This window comes from Protopterus annectens, chromosome 1.part0 (assembly GCF_019279795.1).
Source record: "Protopterus annectens isolate FY-2018-M chromosome 1.part0, PAN1.0, whole genome shotgun sequence".
In the NCBI taxonomy this organism is placed as follows: domain Eukaryota; kingdom Metazoa; phylum Chordata; order Ceratodontiformes; family Protopteridae; genus Protopterus; species Protopterus annectens.
Genome location: NC_056725.1, coordinates 1268907168 through 1268929513, shown reverse-complemented (window position 1 = coordinate 1268929513; position 22346 = coordinate 1268907168). Strand labels below are relative to the sequence as shown.

The following is a 22346-nucleotide window of genomic DNA, read 5'->3' as shown; positions in this document are numbered from 1 at the left end:
ACTTTACTACAAACAGCCTTAAATAATTCTGTATTAATAGGCCTATATTATTCAAAAAAATATCTACATGCCGCCACAATAGGGTGGCCAGGTGGATTAACCATACTTTTATGCAGTTTAGCTAATTGCACCCTTCTACACAAAACTTCTTATCGATGCCTTCTTTAGTTAGATAACCTAGTCTATAGCCTTTCTGTAACAGAAACTTATATTGCACAAGGGCATCCTTGTAAACGTTAGTATCACATTTCTCATAAACCATATAGTTATTTAAATATTCATTACACATAGTAATATATTGTGTATGATGCAGTATTGCAATTTTATTGCCCTTATCTGAGGGCTTTATAACAATATCCCTTCTTTTACTTAAGTTAATAAGTGCATCCCATTCAGATTTAGTCAAAATTATATACAATTTTATGCTTAGCCCTATTAAATTCTTAACATAACTGTTCAACTTAAAAATTCATCATGGCAGAAAACTGTTTAATCGTTTCATTAACATAAAGTGTAATGGAAGAACTTTTGAAGTGAATAACTTGAGTATCCAACAAACAATATGCATTCAAATTATCAATTTCAGAGACACATGAAATAAAGCGTTCATGATCAGAAACCTCATTCTCTAAAATACATTCATTGAGCCCATCCCCAGATTCATTAAATCATTTCTCACTAAAAAAGTATTTCAAATGCAGTTTTCTTACTAAACAGAATATTTCCTATTTCAATACATGTAAACATAGAACTACTGTAGGCACGAATTTCAAGCCCAAATTTAAAATGCTGCATTCTGACAAGCTCAAGTTACAAGTAGATAAATTGACAATAAATGACTCTGTACACTTAGGAATATTAACATTTGATAAAAGCACCCTAGTTCCATCTACCTCATTTAGAATAGGAGCGTGCATTTCCCTCATGGGAATAATTCTGTCCCTGATGGTTCCAGTCCTTTTCATGATTCTGTGTAAAGTTCTGTTCCCCTCCTCTCCGAAAATGCTTCTCTAACATTTCCCGCTGCTGTGCTTTAGATAGAGGAGGGTAAGACTTATCGTCACTCCCCCCCCAGTAGTAAAGCTGGCACCTTCCGATGAAGCAAAGGAAGCTTTTTGTTGTCGTTTAAAACCTCCGACCTGACATGAGAGGAAGTCCTGGTTCTCTCTCCTTTGATTGGACTTCAACACAAAAGCCTGCCTATGCTCATAATCGCTGACATCATGTTTTATTTTGCTTTTCTTTTTATCAATTAAAAATGACTCAAAGTTTGACAGTTTCTCTTTAAATTCCCCCAATAAATGATCTAACCACACAGAAGTAAATAAAGGGGATAACTCAGAAAAGGTATGCTTAATATCTTCTTTAACCTTATGTTTAAGCGTATCCCTCTCTGTAAGAATAGAGACCCAGTTTGTTGCACAGCAGTGCACTGCTGCCACCCAGCGGTCACAAAAATCTTTATCCATCTCCTCAGTTAAATTAAAAGATGTAGTGGGGCTTTTAAGGGCGGCCACGGTGGTGCAGCGGTTAGCTTTGCCACCTCACAGCAAGAGGTTCTCTGGTTCGATCCTCGGCTGGGGTGCCTTCTGTGCGGAGTCTGCATGTCCTCCCTGTGGTCACGTGGGTTTCCTCCGGGTGTTCCGGTTTCTTCCCACATCTCAAAGACATGCTGTAGATGAATTGGACACACTAAATTGGCAATAGGCATGTGTGTGTGTGTGTGTGTGTGTGTGTGTGTGTGTGTGTGTGTGTGTGTGTGTGTGTGTGTGTGTGTGTGTGTGTGTGTGTGTGTGTGTGTGTGTGTGTGTGTGTGTGTGTGTGCACGTCTTCTGTAAAAGGTTGGGTGCCTGGCTGGCAACTCGACACTGTAAAACTCCACTGCCAATCATGAGCGGACAGTGATCCGCTGTGGCGACCCTTAACCGGGAAAAGCCAAAAGAAGAAATGCGGCTTTTAAACGCCCATAGACCTCTAGGCGATATATTCCAGTCCAAATATTGCTGTAGACCTAATATATTCAAATGTACCTTGGTCTCCGCAATCAATAATTTTTCTGAATTATCACACAAGTCCTGGGTCTCTTTAGGGACATTTAACAAAGCTGACTGTCCCACTGTAGAAAAAAGATGGTCTATCCTACATTGTCTATCACCCATACATTTTTCCATTAATCTTGAGGGAACATCACCAGCATTATTGATAAAAACGGTCACCATTAGATGGAATTCCATTGGGTGCTTGTGTAATATAACTTTTCATAGTTCTTTGTGAAGAGTTCTGAAGCAAAACAGATTCTTCCCTAAAAAATCTGGGAATGTTGCAAGAAAGATCTGTGGCCAAATTACAAGGTACAAATTACAGGGGCATCTCGAGGCATAATTAATGCCTTCAGTAGCACAAGAAAATCTACCAGAAGGAGAAAAACAGACATTTATATTATCAAAAATGTGCCTACATTACAGCATACACTACAACCACCACAACAAGGGAATGTTCTGTATAACAAGGGGGGCATTCTTGTATCATCTGAAAAAGTTTTGACAACTTGCTGTTGTTCTTTCAGTTCCTCATCTGATGAACTATAAAGTTTTAAATCATTAACAAAGAGAAGGTGAGAAGTTTTTACACTTCGTTGTTTTCTAGGAGCCAGATTATAGCCATCGCCTAAGCTGTTGAGTAAACATCTTAATAAATTAAGGGCAAGGCAGAATAGTAGTGGTGACAGAGAGTCACCCTGGAATATCCTCCTTTGAATTTTGTCAGTTCAGTTTGTCACTGAACACGTCCGTGTGGGCACGGAGATGATAATAGAAAACTCTCTGCAAATGCAATGGTGTTTGCTATTGGATCCTTAAGGAGAAGGGGCTTTTAAATTGCTCCAGTCCTTCATCTAGCTGCAGTAAGTTTACCTTGGTGAAATCCTTATAGGTAGTGAGGTTTGTCAGCATCTTAGGCTAGTTCCTTGTGGTGAAAATCACTGAATGCTGGTCATTTATAAGCCATGATAAGATAACTCTAGGTGCACAACACAATGGTGCTCTATTTGTGATGTCCAGGTCCCGTAAATCTGAGCCCCTGCTAGGGGAAGTGAGTGTGTGGTTTGTGAAGTTTACATTGATTATATCAAAGAAGCATTGCGTGTATTTAATTGCAGTAGTATAGTTCTTCCAGTTTATAGATGGCTGGCTGAAATCCCCAAGAATAATAGTGTTCGTCTTAAAGGTGAGGAACTCCACCTTGTTTAGATGTGCCTCATAGTGGCTGGGATTCATGGAAGGGGTTTAGTAGCTGGCTATGATCTGATAAGTGATGTTACTGATAGTTGCTAGGATGTGTAGGATTTCAAGATAATTATCATGATGTATAAATCTAGATGTGGCAGAATTATGGAGGAATATGGATTCTGCACTTCTGGTGATAGATGTACTCTCAGTAAAAGATCTCCTTGAGTAGTAGGCATTGAAACATGGCAGAAAGGTTGTGTGTTAATGTAGTGGATCCAGGTTTCAGAGATGATGCAAATGTAAATATTTGTTTGGGTCAGGTTAGCTTTATATATATATATATATATATATATATATATATATATATATAGAGAGAGAGAGAGAGAGAGAGAGATGTATATATAGATATATATGTGTGTGTGTATATATAGATATATAGATATATATGTGTGTATATATATATATATATATATATATATATATATATATGTATTTATATAGATATATATAACTAGCCAGTTTTCTAGTTTCAGCACTCAAATCTGTTTCTTTGATCTCAGCACTTGTTCAGAAAAAAAAAAAAAAAAAAAATTTCATCTGCTTTTACTGTACTTGTGTTTTTACCTACTTCTTTTTACTTTTGCATCATCTTAAAATACTCAATTGTATTTATTACTGCTTGGTGTAACTCATTCTAAGCCTTTTGGTTTAAACACTTGGGCTTCGGACCAGTTAGTTGTTTTGCACTGAGAGGGTTTGTGGTCTGCACTGTTGTGGCAGAACAGGTAGCTTACATCCTTCTAGGTTGAGAACTGCTGATTGAGGGCTCAGTGTCTGTTATTCTAAAAGTGTATTAATTCTGGTTTAAGCACTTGGGCTTTCAAGCCAGTTATTTTACATTAAGAGGGTTCGTGGTCTGCACTCTTGTGGGAGGAGAGGCTGGACTCTGCCCTTCTGAGCTGGGAATTTCTGGTTAAAGGCTTATAGTGCATGCATATCTGAACTGTTCCTTACTGAAGTTGGTGCGCCTTGTTTGCTGTGGCATAGACTGGATTCGGGCCTGCTGGATCTAGATTTGTTTGTGTAACTTGAGCACTAATCCAGACATTCTCTAAAGTATTCAATGGTATTTATTACTGCTTGGTTGTAACTTGATTAAAGTGTAGCTATCATTCAAGTCTTTTGGATTAAGCACTTGGGCTTCAGAACAGTTGTTTTACATTAGGAAGGTTTGTGGCAAGCACTGTGGTGGCAGGACAGGTAGCTTTCATCCTTCTAAGTTGGGAACTGCTGATTGAGAGCCCAGTGTCCAAGTGTATTAGTTCTGGTTTAGGCACTTGGGCTTCAGGCCAGTTATTTTACATTAAGAAGGTTCGTGGTCTGCACTCTTGTGGGAGAAGAGGCTGGACTCTGCCCTTCTGAGCTGGGAATTTTCTGGTTAAAGGTTTATAGTGCCTGAATATTTGAACTGTATCTTACTGAAATTGGTTCACCTTGTTTGCTCTAGCATAGACTAGATCCAGGCCTACTGAATCTAGCTTTGTTTATATGCTTGTTGTTTGTTTGCTTGTTATTTCCCTGGAAGCTAATTCCACCTAATACACTTCTCAGCTTCTGTGGATCACTAGTGATATCTGCATTGCTTACTGTACTTATTTCCTTGTTTCACTTGAAAGAAAGTTACTGTTTGTCGTTTTGCATTTAGTTACTTGTAACACATTGCACTCAAGTTACCTGGCACTTGCTCACTAAAGCAATTATATAAGTCAGCACTAAAAATTAAAAGCACTACACCCTCACTCCCCACTGGCCCTTGTTTTCACTAAGGATTTCCCAATATTATTCTAGCATGTCCAAAGGTCAGTTGTCAATCTCCTCTCCGGTCCAGCTGGTGAATCTGGGAATCTTGAGGCAATGTTATAACTGCCTCATGTACACAGACAACCCTCTCCTCCTCCCACATAACACAAATACTTGAGAGATGCAGCTATTTAGCCAAACTGGAGGCTGAGCTCTCTCAACTCAGGACTGGCAAGACCAGACAGGAGGAGAAGGCAACTACACACACCACAAAACCAGCCTCACATAATGCTACCACTCCACTGAATCAAACACATAAACACACAAAGACATACTCGGAGGCTCTGAGTAAAATTTACCTAAACAGCAGAGGCCTCCAAAGCAGACACCCAAACAACTGCTACCTCAAGACACCCCACAAGCAACACATAAACCACAAAAGCAGTGTGCAAAGCAGTCACAGCCCTTAAGGCCAAATACAACACCAAACATACTTGTCATAGGTGACTCCATAGTCAGACACACTGGCGTCCCGCTCACCAGGCTGAACAAGGAGAGGGTCACAGTAAGCTGCCTATCGGGCACTAGAATCCGCCACATAACACAAGCACTGGTCACTCCATGGCAAGTACAAATATGACACAGTCATTGTCCATGCTGGTGTGAACGACCTGAGGCGCCTCCCTGGACTACATGAAAGAGACATAGAGGAGCTCTCTGATTATGTAGCCCAGGCAGGTATGACCCTAACCGTGAGCAGTATCCTTCCTTCACCAAGAATGATGACACAATATAGAGACAAGATGATCAGCTTTAACAATTGGCTTAATGTCTGGTGTCATTCAAAGGGGATCCAGTGTCTGTCTGCCTGGGATGACATGCTTGACAAGCCACGCTGCCAAGGGACGGCTTGCACCTGTCACCCTGGGATTCGGATATTGGCTAAGGCTCTTGCCACCCCATAGTGCCTTTTTAGGCAAGGCTCAAATTCTAAACCTACCACCCTAGAAAACAAAATGGGAAGAAACTGAGGGTAATGCTGCTCAATGCCAGAAGTCTAAATCTCAAAATGCACTTTTCGAGGCACTTCTCAGTATGGAGAACATCGATGTCTGTGCTGTAACTGAAACCTGGTTCAAGGCTCCTGAGAGCACCCGGCACTATTAGGTTTTACCTCATATCATGCGTTCGGCCCAAACCGGACCACACCACAAAAGGAGGGTGCATCCATATTCATAAGGATACTCACACCTCCAGGTTGGTGGCAGCTAAGCTTGGAAACCATCCAGGTGCAACTAACCATAGGCAAAACTGCTCTACAAATTGTAGCATGCTACAGGCCACCCTCTCAAACTCAGGAACCCCACACAGCCTTCCTGAAGACACTGGAGGGTATAAATGTATCTCCAAACACCATCATATTGGGTGACTTCAACTACCCGAATATTGACTGGGAACATTACTCAAGCCCTAACTTTCTAGCCCAACGGTTCCTGGAGTTCATAAATTCAAATGCCATGGAACAGCTAGTCACTGTTCCCACGAAAGGAGAAAATATACTAGATCTCATTGTCACAAACATGGGGACAAAATGCTCCACACGGAAGTATATCCCTCATTGGTGAGATCGTATCATAAACTATCCTCACTGGAAATCCACATCCCCCACCCCAAACAAAAAGACCATAGTGAAGAACTTCTCTAAAGCAAACTTCACACTACTCAAGACTGGTGTGGTATCCTTCAAGGCCCCTGAGCCAGAGGAAACCACAACCCAAGCTGCGGAAGCCCTTACAAATGCCTTCTATGAACACCTCCAGGACTGCATGGATCAGGCAATCCCAAATAAAACCAAGACTCTTTCCACAAAGGGCAAACGTCCAGTCTGGTGGACCCCAGCCATTAACAAACTTTACAATAAGAGGAGAAAGCTATTACATGATAGAACAAAATCCATAAAAGGGAAGTCACCCTGATCATTATTAGTAAAAAATCGAGCACTCATAAAATCAACTAAGGCCAATTTTGAGAGAAAATTGCTATTGCCATGGATTCAAGGACAATCATAAGGCCTTTTCAGCTATGTTAGGAACCTGGGTGGAAACTCCCAGATATGCTCAGAATTAGTCCAAAATGATACAAAATCACTGAACCCACAGACATTGCCAACATACTGGCAGACAGGTTCAGTGCAAACTTCACCCCTCTCCCCTAAAGGAGAGATAACTATCCCAGCCGAGTGTAGCCTCCCGGACATCTCAAATGCGCAGGTGAGCTGCTCTCTCTAAAGCTAAAACACAGCATCAATGGGACGGATGGTGTCCCGGCTGTGTGCTACATGAGCTAAATGAGGAATTAAACCCGCATAAGGCAGCTGTTTAATCTCAGCCTTACCACAGGATACGCAAGCAAGGAGCAAGGGTGCCGGCAACTGTGGTCCCACTCCACAAAGGCGGCGCCTCTGGGACCCTGGTAATTACCCCATAAGCTTAACAAGTCTAGTCTGCAAAGCTATGGAGAGGATCATAATGGAGCTCATAAACAAAGATATAGGGGACTTGCAGACATTGGACCCGACCCAGTTTGGCTTTGTCAAGGAAGATCATGCCTTTTGAACTTGGTTGACTTCTTGAAACAGTCACCAAGGCCATTGATGAGGAAAGGCAGTCCATACAGCCTACCTTGACCTTGCAAGGCTTTACAATACCCACTTCGGGTATTGTAGAAAAACTTACCAGCTTAAATGTAAACCCATATGTCACAAGATGGGTTGCAAACTGGTTAAGGACAGAACCCACAGGGTTAGAGTTGCTGGCGCTGTGTCAGACTCAAGCTGGTCACAAGTGGTGTCCCACAGGGCTCGGTCCTTGGCCCCTATTGTTTGGCATCTACTTCTCAGAAGTACATGCCAACATGGGAACTTTGGCTGACAAAGTTTGCAGGCGACTGCAAACTGAAGCCATAGTGGAAAGTGCATCGGACACGGATATCCTTCAGAAGAGACTCACGGAAACAGATAGCTGGTGCCAGAGCCATGGCCTGAAGTTAAACGCCAAAAATGTATAGTCATACCCTTCGGGAAAACAAGGTAACCCCAAGCTACCATATAGGTGGCAATCCACTAAGCACAGAAGAGGTTATCAGGGACCTGGGGACCCAGGTTGACAGTGGCCTTTCTTTTTGACACTCACATTGCTAAAGTGGTTAGAAAGACCTTCTACATTGCCCACCTGATCTTGAAGGGATTCACATCCAGATCTAGTGAGGTCATTGTTCCCTGTACTCTTCACTTATCAGACCAATGATCGAGTACAATGCCCCATTCGGGATGTATCTCACCCGACATCTGCAGCAATTGGAGAGACCCCAAAGTTCCTCACCAAAAGGATAAAAGGACTCCAAAATCTGTCATATGCTGCCAGATTGAAGAAACTCCAGCTCTATTCAGTCGCATACCGTCTGCTCAGAGGTGACATGTGCCTGGCATACAAGGCCATGTCCAACGAATTAATGGACATGCTCCACCTCAAAAATCCAAATCCACCAAAACCACTAGAGCAAGCGACTTAAACCTTAGCACGGATATAAATAGGACGTGCTGGAGGGATAGATTTATCACTCAGAGACTCCTATGCTGTGGAATAAAATCCCGGTCCATGTGAGGCAGAGCACTTGCTGACTCTGTTCAAGAGAAATCTAGACCTGTGGATGGGAGATCAGGTTTACCCAGGAATCATCTCTGTGTCACTGCTGGACAGAGGCACAACAAACTAATGGGCACAGTATTTTTTCATATAAAGTGGCGTAAGCCACAATAAATTTGGGCTAGGCTTATAAATGCCTTAGGGCAGATAGCCTAGTATAAACCTATGAACCTATGAACCTATGTATATATATATATGTATTTATATAGATATATATATATATATATATATATATATATATATATATATATATATATATATATATATATATATATATATATATATATATATATATATATATATATATATATATATATTTATATATATATATATATATATATATATGTGTGTGTGTGTATATATATATATATATATATATATATATATATATATATATATATATATATATATATATATATATTATAGCATCATTCTCAGAGAAGGTAGTATGCTCAAAACTTGTTGTGTATACTAGCTTTGGATGCATAGAGAGGTCTACTATGTCTCTGTACATATAGTCCAAGGATATATGTCTCAAATCATTCTCACATATTTGTACCTAAGTTGAAGGGACTTGAATGCCCATCTCTCTTGACCTGACACCTTAGAGGCAGCTCATCATCACCCTTTCTTTGGTGAGTGAGGTATCTGTGTGTCCTCTCACTATGGAGTCACATATGACAAGGACATATCTGTGCATAGTGGATGGCCTGAGAAACATTAAGGGTTTGTATATCCTAGTTTTGTGACCCCCTTTTACTGTGTTGGATGTTGCTATTTGTGAAGCTGGTGGACTGCCTTGGTGCTGCTGAGGAATTTGTATGTTGGCTTTTCTGCCTTGGAGGTCTTTGAGGCTTAGGGAGAGATTTGGTAAAGTATAGTAAGGCTACTTTTATAGTGAGCGGCATACTTGTGAGGTGGGTGTAGGTACATGAGATTCTGGTGGATACTGAAATTATGCTTTGAGAGCCTAGCCTCCAAATGTAGTAGGTATCTACATCTCTTACTTGTAGATTAATTCTGTGGTAAAAGTAAGTAGTTGTCCGCATGAGGTAGTATGTGTACTACCTCAAAGTACCTAGTGCTAATAACCTGACAGCAGATGGTGTAAGGCTAGACTGAGGTCACATGGTTTCAGAAACTGGTGTACAGTAGATATGCTGGTGTGTAATAAGCTAGCTAGAGAGTTTTATCTCTTCTAATCCTTAATGTTCTGCCTAATAGAAAGATAATTGTAAGGTATTTCATAGGTTGGTACTAGGCTATCGGCCCTAGGACATATACAAGCCTAGCCATAACAATTCCCTGGATATTTCTTCCCACAATATTTACTTCCCTGGACCCCTGTCTATCAGGGTGACTGACGTGATCCCCGAGGTGAATTTCTTATCTTCCATCCAGTCGTCAAGGTTCCTTTTTAAGAGGGCCAAGGAAGCGCTGTGCTTGATATGTATGGGCAGTCTATTCCAGAGTATGGGGAGTCTCTGGGTCAGGAACATATCCCTCCAGCATGTTTTGTTCATTGTGATGACAAGGTTTAGATCCCTGGAGTGTGTGGCTCTGAGGGAATGGGATTTCTTTAAGTGGAGAATGTCCAACAGCTCAGGGTTTGACATGGCCTTGTATGTTAAGCAGAGATCACCTCTGAGTAGATGATATGCCACAGAGTATAGCTGGAGTTTTTTTTAGACTGTCAGCATAGGGCATCTGCCTTAGGCTTGCGATTCTTTTCGTGAGGTATTTCTGCGGCCTTTCCAGCTGTTGCAGATGTCTTGTGAGGTACATACCAAATAGGGTGTTGTACTCTATAATGAGGGATGAGTGCAGTGGGACAATGACCTCATTTTTTCTGGATGAAAAGCCCTTCGTGATGAGGTGTGCCACATAGAAGGATTTCCTGACTGTTGTGGCAATGTGATTATCGAAGGTGAGACCCCACTGTCCACCTATGTCTCCAAGTGTCTCATCACACTTTTGGTGTTTAGTGTACTGCCACCTATGTGATAATTCATGGGTACATGTTTTTTTTCCCAAAGGGGATAACTATACATTTCTTGGCATTAAGCTTGAGCCCATGGCTCTGGCACCAATCATCTGTTTCTGTAAGGCCCTTTTGTAGAATATCCACATCATTTGGGGATTCAGTAATGGCTCCCAGTTTGTAGTCATCTCCAAACTTTGTTAGCCAGAGTCTCTTAGTGTTGGCCTGTAATTCAGAGAAGTAGATGCCAAACAAGAGCGGTCCCAGGACTGAACCCTGAGGTACTCCACTTGTCACCTGTCTGGAGCTGGATTTGGAGTCTGCTGCTTTTATAGTCTGGGTTCTGTCAGTAAGCCAGTTGGCAACCCATTGAGTGATGTAGGGATTTATGCCCAGCTTAGTAAGTTTATCTATGATTCCAGAGTGGGGGATGGTGTCGAAGGCCTTGGGGGAGGTCCAGATAGGCTGTGTGGACCGCCATACCCTCGTCCACAGCTCTGGAGACTGATTCGAAGAAGTCATTCAGGTTCAGGAGACAAGATCGGCCCTTCACTAACCCAAACTGGGTGGGGTCCAGTGTTTGAAGGTTGCCAATGTCTTTGTTTATAAGTTCCATCCCCTTGCAGATCAGGCTCGTCAGACTGATGGGACGGTAGTTCTCGGGATCCAAGGTGGATCCCCCCTTGTGGAGTGGGATAACTGTAGCTGTGCACCACTCAGTGGGCATGAAGCCTGAGATGAGGCTATGATTAAACATGACACTTAGGTGAAATTTTTTTGTTGTAAATTATGTGCCTAGCAGAGGGGTAACTAAGAAATTGATATTTGTAGAGACTTATCTGTTTACCCTTGTCCTAACTTATATCAGCAAGGTACTACTCTGTGCTGCCAGGTCTTGATGAGAAGATGGTGTTCTACTATGAGAAAGTGGTAGGGTCTTGCAGTGCACAGTCAACTGCTAAAGGCAGCTCCACGATCCCAAATGTTCAGTTTTTACTTTATTTACTAGCAAAAGAGTGAAGCAAAAATTATAGTAATACTATTGGCAATATTCAGAGGAGAAAGAAACAGAATGGCCATGTGGTAAAACACTTTGTGAAATATGTTTTGCTTCTACTTTTATGTAAATGTATTCTATAAAATAGTGTAGAATTGTCTGGTCACAGAATGATGTATTTTAATCTTGGATAATTGTGTAGATGTGGCAGCATCAAAATATATCGCAGATAATATTAGCGATATCCATGCTGTTTAAGGCACAGAAAAAAGGACCAGAACTATTTAAGATTTATTACAATATGCTTCCATCCAAGCAGAAAGCTAGCTTGGTATTTTTACTGGCAAATAAGCATCGTATGATTATGATGTCATAGTTTACTGTGATATTTTTTTCTGTTTATTTATACATTCTCCAGTTATCTTCTTAATCCACTGTGTGGTTGTGGGGAAACCCAGAACCTACCCTGGCACGCAATGGGCACAGGGGCATATTAACTTATCCTGCACAGGCTGCCAGCCCATTACAGGACACACAAGCACACATGATTTGACATGACATGCATCGCTGCAGAGAATTTACAGGCTTGCCATATCATTTAAAATATGAGAGGAAGTTAGTGCAGCAGGTGAAAACCCTCAGAGACCCAGGGAGAATATGCACATTTCACACAGAAGATACCTCAGCTGAGATCCAACCTTGAGAACCAAGAGCTATAAGGCAACATCACTAACTGCTGCATTTCTTTTGTATTTATGAACTGTTGGTGTATGACCATCTGTGCTACTGGTGAAGAACTAATATTGCTGATGCCGATTAAGGGGATGTTATCAGTAATACCATGATTGAAAACACTGAATATTACCATCATTGATTGCAGGGAGTGGAGGAGGGGGATTTAAGCTGTAGTCATTACTATGACATTGCCAAGGGGTAACATGCAATGAGTAAGCAATTGGCACATTTCCCACTTTCATGCGAAGTATCCCGACTACACTGGATACTTGAAAGGCAAGGAGCTGTGGTGATCCCCTGTCTTTACTGGGTGTTCTACTTGGAGTCTGCACTTCCTGCATGCATTTCCTTTCTCTCTCTCTTCATTTCTCCCAGCCAGCTCCTCCTGCATCTGAGATGCTAAGCAAACTCTGGTCATCTGAGTTAGTCAGGGCTTTATTTCTGTGTGCCAGTACAGGTAGAATGTATTGCACAAAACTGACAGATTTAATGAAGCACAACAGGCTGTTGAAATGATCTGAATTATTTAATGATTTAGGCTGACAGCAGTAAGATTAGTGCTGAATGTTTAAAGTGGTTCTTTTTTTCCATCATACTCCACCTGCCCCGACATGACCTATGTGAGTTATGTGCTCAGCCCTTCCAGCCTCACCATTATCCAGGGAAGCCAACACTGTTTCGGTTCTTCCAGTCCCAGATTTAACTCTTCACTGTGTAGGCCTCCACAAGTTCATGTGAAGTAAGATCTGTAGGATTATGACCAGCACTCTGAAAAGGCTGAGAAGAGGTGTTGTCTGCTTGAGTTTAGTTAGGTTTTCTTGCCCAAGTGACATAAAGGTCACACAATTCGCCAAGAAATATTCTCCTGTCTTGTTGCCACTTACAGGCTGCTGCAATCTCTGTAGAGATAAAGTCCCAAATCTCTTTCTCCTGGCATAGGAGAGCCAGCTCTCTGCCACAGTATAGTATCATATCCTTGGCAGTCCTTCCAGCATTCCAGGATCATTCTCAAATTCTGGTTGCTGGTACCACAGATGCCTGTCCTGCATCTGCCCCAGTGAATAATTAAGCAATAAATCTCCTATGAGTTTGTGGATTGAACAATTTACTTATAATGGCATGGCAAAGGCAAAGGGATAAAACCCCACCATTACAAGTAACTCCTGCATTTCTCACTCTTACAAGAGACTTATTGCTGTTGTTGATTTCATTTTCCTAAAACTAAATAAAAGTTAGTGTTTTTATTTTTGTCTTGTTAGTGGTTTGTGGTAGCTGTTTGTCCTGAATCCAGTCACTGAGTCTGGCGTGTTTGTGACATGATTGATGGACTGCTGCTCTATACTTCATATTACCCTATCTCTGATAGTTTGTTTTATATAGCAGCCTACTTCTGTGAAGAAGTGTACATTTTATTAATCTGAAGTGTGTGTGTGTGTGTGTGTGTGTGTGTGTGTGTGTGTGTGTGTGTGTGTGTGTGTGTGTGTGTGTGTGTGTGTGTGTGTGTGTGTGTGTGTGACTCGTGGCACAGTATTAGTAATGACATCATGCCCTGTTGTTTTTAAAATGTTCTTTGCTCTGATTCTGGTTTATAAACTTCCCATCGTTGAGTTAATGGAGACAAGTTCACTTCACTGGGAGTTCCTGTGGGATTCTTTTTCCAAATCCAGGTGGCTGAATGCCACTTCTTCCAGGTAGATATTTCAGTATTTTGCACCTCTTAAAAATGCATTTCTGCAATTTGGATTGTTATGGTCATGGAACCACATAAACTTGCCATTGTATAATGTAGATTCTGTGATTTCATTGCACTTTGTTCTCTGTTCTTTATTATTTAAAATGCTTCAAATGTTTGTTCCTAATTTCTCTTTTAATTTCAGCTTCATTAGAATACAGTGAAGATTTTGAAGAAGTTGGAGAAGCTTCGTTTGATGCTAAGGACAAAGAAACCCACACCGAGGAAGAAGTCAAAATAGCACCAAATGTAGATGTTCATAAGCAGGTACTGAAGTTGCATCATTTAAACTCAAAACACCTGCTTAAAAAGATTTGTTTGTATTTGGCAATAGATAAACTATGTGTGTGTGTGTGTGTGTGTGTGTGTGTGTGTGTGTGTGTGTGTGTGTTTGATTATTTGTACTATTTAAATAAATGCTTTTACAGAGCCATTTTAACTTAAAGAAGACATATACTCTTGAGGTCACAAGAAGTGTGTATGTTGCTTTGTGGAAAGCAGAGTATAATAGAGTGCTTTGCAACATTGGCATGTTTTTTTTTTCTTTTTTGGAAGAAAATTCCTTTTTGCCTTAAAATGTCAGCTAGTATATTACTGTAATTTTTTATGTGGTGAGAATGGGAAAATGAAAGAAGTATTAGTATTCCACTGACATGGTTTGTTGAACAAAGACTTTCTTTCCTGCTGCCACCTTTTATGTTGCAACTTTAATCTGCCACTGAGAGCCCTCACTGATGAGTCCTTGGTTGGGTTCTTATCTGCTAGTCACTACTTCGCTTTTCGTTCTATAAGACTGATCTTATTTTGGGAGACATGTCTGCACCTATAAATAGTACACACTGCTATGAAAGATCACATCTTCAAGACAGTTATTTACTTTTTTTGCCATTCTATGCTGTACATTGTTCTGTGTTTCTTTACCTAAACACCAGCATGCTTCTTGTCCATGAAGATGTCAAACTACCAGCCAAGACCCACTCTGGCTCTGCTTTTCTTGACTCAGGGAGTAGTTTGACATTGTTTTTCATCTACTTTGTAGCAAGAAAGTTAACAAGCACTGAAAACTTTTCAAGTTATGGACGTTTGGGAGAGTTCTAATTGCAGTTTCAGGCATAAGCTGGGGCATCAACACAGGGATGTACTTGAACAGCAAGTTGAAACTTGACCTTTCAAGAGACATGTCCAGAGTTCAGCCAGCTCCCCAGTCCTGACAGGTGCTGCATTCTTTCTTGTCTAAGTGCTGAAGCCCATACCCCACTCTTTATCTCAGCAAAAGATGAAGGTAGGGGCATGTCCTGCCTGAAGATGATCTTTTGGGTCATCCTGCACCAGGGCTCACATCTCAGACCTAGACATCAAGCAGCAGTCTTAGTTACAAATCACAACATCAATGCAAGGGCTTAATTGGAGAGGAAGTTGTGTTCAGCCAGCTCTCCAATCCTGGTAGGTGTTGCATTTATTATTGGCTAGTGAGTTCTGAAGCCTGTACCCCATTCTTCACTGCAGCAGAAGATGAGGGGAGGGGCATGACCTGCCTGAGGATGGTCTTTTGGGTTATCCTGCAGAAGGGCTATCATATCATGTCTAGACATCAAGAAATGTTTGTCTGTTGGGAACTAGAATAGCTGGTGTGTTTTACACCACTGGGGAGTTTGGTCTGTATCCCATGCCTAACCTATCATCAGTCTTTACCAGGCACACCATACTTCACTGGAGTGTCACTGAGTGCCAGTTCTGGCTCCCCAGACATCTTGTGCTTTTCATTTAAATGTTTGTTAGCTTACTGTCATGGGTATTGGAGGCATGGTACTGATACAATTGCTCCTTTGATGAGCCTATGGAGCCTAAGGTCATTTTCTCTGAAACAGTCAAAGATACTGATCCCATTCCCATTTATTTCCAGGTGAACCCCTACTTCTGAGAGGCTGTCATACTTATGAGGAACAGCTTAGCCTGGCTTTTCCCCACCACCCAAATGTCTGGCAGAATTTCCTGGGAAGAAGTCTGAAGAGCCCTGGCTTATTCTGCCCTGCTCCTGCAGATAATCATTAAGAATGCTACTATTTACTTTACAGCAGCCCGAAGACACATTTATTCTGCCCCTTCAGCCCATTAAAGCCCCTAAAGCTATTAGCTAAGCATCCTATTTCCTACAGCTTTGGGATCCCTTTTTTTCAAGATATGATGTTAGAGATCAAATAATTTTGCCACCTAGCAAGGATTTTAAGACTTTGAGCAGGTATGTCAAGATAGGTTATTAATCTGCCACATTGGTGCTTAGGGGTCTTTGTTCCTTTCATCTCTCCCAGTTCCAGCCCCTCCTGGTTTGAAAAACCATGGATAAGTTTGAGTACCACTTGGAGTCTGGGCTCAAGGAATACATTTGCCAGACTCTGTCTTCTGCACCTTCGTTGGGCTGCCATGTTCCCCATTGTACTCCTGGCTGTGCTAACATTGGCCAAAATAGCAGGCTTAGGTATATGACTGCATGGGATTTTATGACTGAGATCCTTCTTACTGAAGAAGGAACTATAGAAGAAGACTGTAGATTTCCATTTATTGGGAAGATGCTTCTCAGCCAGCTTGCTCAGTATCTAATTAATGACTTTTTTTCTTTTTCTAATCAATGAATTCTTGAGGAAGAAACAGGTCCTCACCGGCATGGAGGGCTTTTATTACCAAACTCTTTTTGCTTCTGCTTATTTTTCTCCTACGCCTGGCACATCCCAAAAGAAGGAGAGCAAAGCCTCTTCAACATCTGAGGAAGACTTTTATGTAATCTAAGTTGATGATCCCCACTAGCTGGTCCACCTCAGTCCATGGTCCAGTGTAAGACTGACCATGGTGAGTGGATCCCTGAGACTGCAGTAGCTTGGACAACTGAGCCATCAGTCTACCCTTTTCCTAGATCAACTATTAATTGCTGAGCCACATCTTCCTCTAACCTTGACATAATTAAGTCTTCCATAAATATTTTAATTTATACTTTTCTTTGCTTTTGCATTCCTCTATATACAGTTTTTCATAAAATTTCTGAAATGTCTCTAATACCTTTATTAAGATTTCTGATGATTTTTCTTGGCATACGCTACATTTGGTGACTACCTTTTCTGCTTTCTGTTCCCTACATCATTGTATTAATTCCAGAGCAAAAAAAAACAAAACTTTTTTATCAAAAAATATTTACCAGCAACATTTCTAAACACTCACGCATATTATCTTTTGTATTTTTCCATTAGCACTCTGCAGATGCTCCCCATCTTGTTCTGTGAGATTCCCCTTATTCGGCAGTACTTTAACCTTTGTCAACCCCTCTAAATAATTTACTTCTTTCCATATCTCTGTTGTATTTCTACTGTCTTAAACACCATATTTTATTTCATCTCCCTCACTGTCCATCCTTTACAAAGAAATTTCTGTCTTTCCTAGTAAGTCTCAAATAATTTCCAATACTCATTCCTTAAATTCTTTTTATCAGGTAAGTAGGAACACATCAGTGTCTCATTTTTACTTCACTACCATGCATCTTTATCTCAAATTTTACTGTTGCATGATCTGAAATAATTATTGTCTGTGTGTCAGAGAGTTCAATTAAATACACATGCTTCTATGAAATATTATTTCTATTCAATCTAGGTGAGTTCCATACCAAACATTATCTATTTCTTCAGAAATGTACACACTTTTGTTACATTTTCTTTTCTACACCCCCCTAATATAGCCTTCCTATTCCAAATCAAGTTACAGTCCAACCCATAAGTAATATTCCCTGCCAAAAGTTGATTTCTGCCAGAAATTTTGGAATATAAATACATGCCAGTGAAATTCTCCTCCCTTGCCTATAGCCCCTTACTATCACAAATCTGCCATTATTGTCTTTTCCCCTCTTTTGTCATTATTGGTGCCCCCTCTGGCAATCAGTATTATTAGTCCCCTTTTACTTTGCCCTGAAATTCTGCTGAATGTCCTTCCTGAAATCCTTTTTGTCAAATTCACATGCTCATTTCTGTCCAAACATGTCTTCTGCAACATTGCTATTTACACCCTACATTTCTTAATATAATTCAATATTCTTTACTTTTTGTTTCTACTTGTAAGGCCACTTGTATTTCCTGATAGTACTGACAGAGTAGCCATTATTATATAATTCTCTTACTCCCACCTATTACACATGACAGTTCTTTTGAATGCGTATTTCCAGTTTGTGGCTTACATGCACACACTAATGACAGGTTGATTTTTTATGCAGTTACTTCTCTTCTCCATTGACTGCGGTGGTGGTGCTGCGGTAGCGTTGTCACCTCACAGTACGACATTGTCCTGTTTGATTCTCAGCTAGAGCGTCTTCTGTGTGGAGACGTGCATGAATGGGCGTATCTTCGTTGAAGGTTGTGCGTCAGAGCTGGCAACTCGGCACATAAAAATCTACTGCCAATCATTAGCGGACCGGATTTCCGCTGTGGCGACCCCTAACCGGGAAAAGCCGAAAGACACAACAACGACTTCTCTTCTCCATTGACCATATTTCATTTTTCAAGACTTTTATGCTTCAATGACAGCACTCAAACAAAAAAGTAAATACATTTTCAGAACCCCATCTCCATTTAACTTATTACAAAAATGTACATTTTCATCAGATAGTTTACCCTCCAGATAGAAGCAGTTGCCCCACTCATAAATGAGCTTGATCTTCTGTGCACGTCTCTGAGAAGTGCTGGTTAAGGTTGGGGCCCTCCTCCCAGGCATCTGTCAAACTCCTGTTATGTAGCTAAGGTTGTGGGGGCTGCCAGCTTTGCAGAAGCTCTGAGGGTCTAAACGCACAGTGATGCATTTTATGCCTCATTCTTGACAGATAATTATTTGTTAACTCATTAATGTTGACAAGAAGAGTTTATGTACTATTGTGTGTATGCACATAATAAATCAGCAATATTTTTTTTCATGTTTGGGGACACGTACTGCCATTGAAAAGCCAGGTGTGTCGCAAGATAGACAAAAGCACACACACATGCACACGCAGTCATGCACATAGTCACACTCTCGGATAACACACATACATATTACCGTTGTATACAAATAATGTTGGTGCAATGACTGCTTTTGTATTGGCATGTGTTTTCTGAAGGATATGAAGTCTGAATTGTATTGTCTGTGATCCACAACAATTTGCCAGAGAACCACATGTTTTACAAGGACCAGACAAAAATATGAAGCTGCTCATAGTGCTTGACTTTCCATCTCCAAAATGTTGAACACTCCCTCACATTATGCAGAACACACAGGCAAAATGTTTAACACTACCTCACATTACATAGAACACATGGGCAAAATTTAATAAGAGCTAAACTGAGAAGCTCACTGCATAATTAAAATATGCTATTTTATTCTTGTAAGAATTTACATTGAAGAACTAATATTGCATTTCATTTACCATGAATATTCGTTTATTATTGAGTTACAGTTGAGAGTTATGAGAGTGAGTCTGTAGGCAAGTGCTAGGCTTGCTGCCCTCTTGGGCCATTTTATGCCTAGCCATTTTTCCTTTTGGTGCCAAATTAACTTATCCCATTTTGGTGTTAGATTGGCCTTACCCATGCCATGTTCTGTAATTATATATTACCTGTAGTGAAAATAACTGGGATCATGCCATAGATAACTTGGGGGGGATTCATGTGTGGGATAAAGCATTTAGGAACTGCTTGTGCACACTAGTTGTACTGGGGGCAGTCCTGGGGTAAATTTTCCATTACCCATTCATAGATCCAAGCTGCAGTTGAATATGGACAGGGGTTAGCTTTCTTTTACATGGACAAGGGAGTCTGTTCTGGAGCATCTGTATCCTCTTCAAGATATACCTGTCCCTACAAACCATTCTGTTGGTGTTGGAGAAGATGTGTAAATCCCTTGACTGAGTATTTCTGATGCCATTTGTATTGCTGGTGGTTTCAAGTCCCAGAAACATTGTTAGAATTAGTGCAGGCTATATACAAGGACCGAATGACTGAAGTGCGAACAGTGTTCGACCTCACAGAGGGGTTCCCAGTGGGAGTGGGTGTACATCAGGGTTCAGCTCTGAGCTCACTGCTGTTCATACTGGTGATGGACTACATTAGCAAACAGGTTAGAGGGAACGTATCAATAAAGCTGCTGTATGCAGACAATGTGGCATTACAGGCAGACTCTGAGCTAGAACTTCAGCAAAGGATAGGAGAATGCAATGCAAATCTGAAGGCAAATGGGATGAAACTAAGCACAGATAAGATGGTGATAATGGCAGCAAATTAGGGAAATCATAAGAAGCTGATAATAGAGGTAGAAGGGAAGATAGTGCAACAGGTAAACAGCTTTGAGTATCTGGGAGGGGTAGTTGAGGAGAAAGGTAGTCTGAATGAAGTGGTCAAAGCTAGAATCAGAGGGGCTGCAGCCAACTGCCATAGAGTATCAGGTGTAGTCTATGACAGAAGAATGCCAAAGAACCTGAAAAGTAAGGTGTACAAGACAGTGGTGCAGCCAGTACTACTGTATGGTACAGAAACGTGGGCAGTAAAGGCAGAACAGTTGAAGAAGCTAGAAGTGATGGAAATGAAGTGCCAGAGAAAAGTGGTAGGATGCACACTGTGGGACAGACGAAGAAATGAGGCCATAAGAGCAAAAGTCAAAGTAGCTCCAGTTGCAGAAAAGCTCAAAGAGAACAGATTACAGCAGTTTGGGCACATGTGTAGAAAAGCAGAAGACAATCTGGTGAGGAAGATTTGGGGCAGACAGGAAGAAGGTAAGAGGAAGCGAGGACATCCAACAAAGAGGTGGATGGATTGTGTGAAAGAAGATTTGCGACAGTCAGGGATGAGTGTTGAAGAAGGCAGGAGCGTGGCAGTGAATCAAGAGAGGTGGTGACAGTTAACACGATACCCCAACCCCATGTAGAAAAATGGGAAAAAGGGGGTTGATGATTTGTATTGCTGATATGCAGTAGATCTATCAGTATTGGGTCAAAGGAAGCCGTGTATGCCAGACAAAGGTCAACTGTGTTCTGTAGTATATCAAGTATAGTGACAGGGCTTTTAGTCGATCCATGAAGGACATATTATTTAGGCCTTTTGACTTTTTAGTACGGTATCTCTGTGGGCATTCCAATTGTTGCATGTGCCTGGACAGGTACATGCCAAATGTGGCATTATGCTAAATGATTGGCCTAATGAAGGCTGATTAAAGGGGTTCAGTGACATCTGTAAATCTAGACACAATCTCTTTGTTTATAAGCTGTGCAATAAAGAAGGACTTTTTTATGATAGTGGAAACATGTTGGTTGTAAGATCGGTCATTGTCCACATATGTTCCAAATTCCAAATTCCAAATTTGGTCAGTTCGTATGTCTCTGATGATACAAAATCAGGTGACAGGTTTAGCTAGTTGTAGTACTGTGGTTAGGTATATACTGCTTTTTCCAGCAAGTAGGTAGCATTAGGTGTCTTCTGTAAAAAGAAAAACAAAATTTAAAAAGCTTCCTTTCTCTTTTTTTTTTCCTGGTGTTTATAATAATAATAATAGTATTATATGTCTTCAAAAACTGCCCGTGACAAGTGTGTGTATTGTTTTGTGGTGGTTCACTTGGATGTTGAATGACAGGCCTGCACCGTGTTTGACTCCAGTGTTGTGACTGAAAGAAGAGGCACATTGGTAATGAAAGGCCTTCTAAAGCCCTTGGCTGCTTCTATCTCTCCCTTCACAAGTAAGAAGAGAGTCAGAAGGGGGAGGGAGAAAACAATAAATGGAGTCTTCTAAGGCTAAAAGTAAGGACAGGGAATAGAGTCAGTGCTCTTACTCTTCAATCAAGGGATAGCCAGTTCCAGAGGTTCATCAACCCTTGTTTTTGTTTCATCTAGTCCTTTGGTGCTGTCATGACTCCAGTACCCTGTCATTATGGTTGTGGAATCAGAGTCCTCCAATTCCCCCACCCTTAGCATTGCCAGCAGCTTCCTTTCCAAGAACCCCTCCACCTCTTCAAGCAGCCTTCATTCCCTTTTTTGCCTGATTACTCTTGTCTTAATTTTCATCAGGATCCTCTCCCTCCCTTACTTGGGTCTGAGCATTGCCATTTTGGATCTGAAACTTGGATCTGGTGATCAAAAAAGTTTCTAAGTAACCTTCTTTGAAGTCCACTATGTCAGTG

At 41.1% G+C, this 22346-nt stretch overlaps 1 protein-coding gene across 2 annotated transcripts in view; it reads left to right on the top strand.

Annotated features, from left to right (window-relative positions):
• Nucleotides 1-22346, top strand: part of CEP162 (centrosomal protein 162) — a 2095315-nt gene that overhangs the window by 390573 nt on the left and 1682396 nt on the right. For both annotated transcript variants that reach the window (XM_044066152.1, XM_044066151.1), the window contains exon 7: nucleotides 14322-14443. In XM_044066152.1, coding sequence (XP_043922087.1) covers nucleotides 14322-14443 — 122 coding nt within the window. The remainder of the gene's footprint in view (nucleotides 1-14321; nucleotides 14444-22346) is intronic.